At 61.5% G+C, this 636-nt stretch overlaps 1 protein-coding gene across 1 annotated transcript; it reads right to left on the bottom strand.

Annotated features, from left to right (window-relative positions):
• Nucleotides 1–242: 242 nt before the first annotated feature.
• Nucleotides 243–461, bottom strand: H310_03210 (hypothetical protein; the record flags this gene model as incomplete). Its single annotated transcript, XM_008867000.1, has 1 exon — nucleotides 243–461. One exon carries the CDS (start codon nucleotides 459–461, stop codon nucleotides 243–245), a length of 219 nt encoding a protein of 72 aa, XP_008865222.1.
• Between the last annotated feature and the right edge of the window lie 175 nt (nucleotides 462–636).

Genomic DNA, 636 nt, shown 5'->3' with positions numbered 1-636 from the left:
CTTGCGCACATGCGCCACGGGCGGCGCAGGCGGCTCGGAACCCCAGCGACTAAGCAGGTCGCCCCACACGTTTCCGTCGCCCGGCAGACATTCGATCGAATATGGGAATGTCGACATAACCAACGCCCACCGCTGAAGCACGTCAGCCTGGTACTTGGCGAGGTTGCCGTTCGACCCGTGAGGGTTGAACATGTAGACGAGGTTGCGGTGGTCCGTGAACAGACCGAATCCACCAGGCCGAATCACCAGATAGTCGAGCCGCTTGCAGGCCTCGACGACAGCGACGCCTCCTTTTCGACAATCGGCCAGCGCGCGCTGGCACTGCTAAAGTTGCCGCTGAGGAACGCCAGCGGCTGGTGATGTTGCTCTTCCAAAGGCAGACTCAGGTCGTCCGGCGGTATTTGCGTGGCCACCGCACCCCAGACCTGATCGCTGGCGTCCATAAAGACGCACACCTCCATGTCAACGCAAGGATGCGGCAGGGGCACCACATGCTTCAACGCTGTCTTCACATCCTCGAAACACGCCGCATGGTCATTCCAACGGCCGCCAGCTCTACACGCGCCAGGGCCGTCTTCTTGCTACTTTTCGCCGCCTTGGCGGCCACGTCTGGCAAACATCGGAGAGGGTCGATCA

This window comes from Aphanomyces invadans (genome assembly GCF_000520115.1).
Source record: "Aphanomyces invadans strain NJM9701 unplaced genomic scaffold supercont1.5, whole genome shotgun sequence".
Taxonomy (NCBI): Eukaryota; Oomycota; class Saprolegniomycetes; order Saprolegniales; family Verrucalvaceae; genus Aphanomyces; species Aphanomyces invadans.
This window is presented reverse-complemented; position numbering and strand designations above follow the sequence as displayed.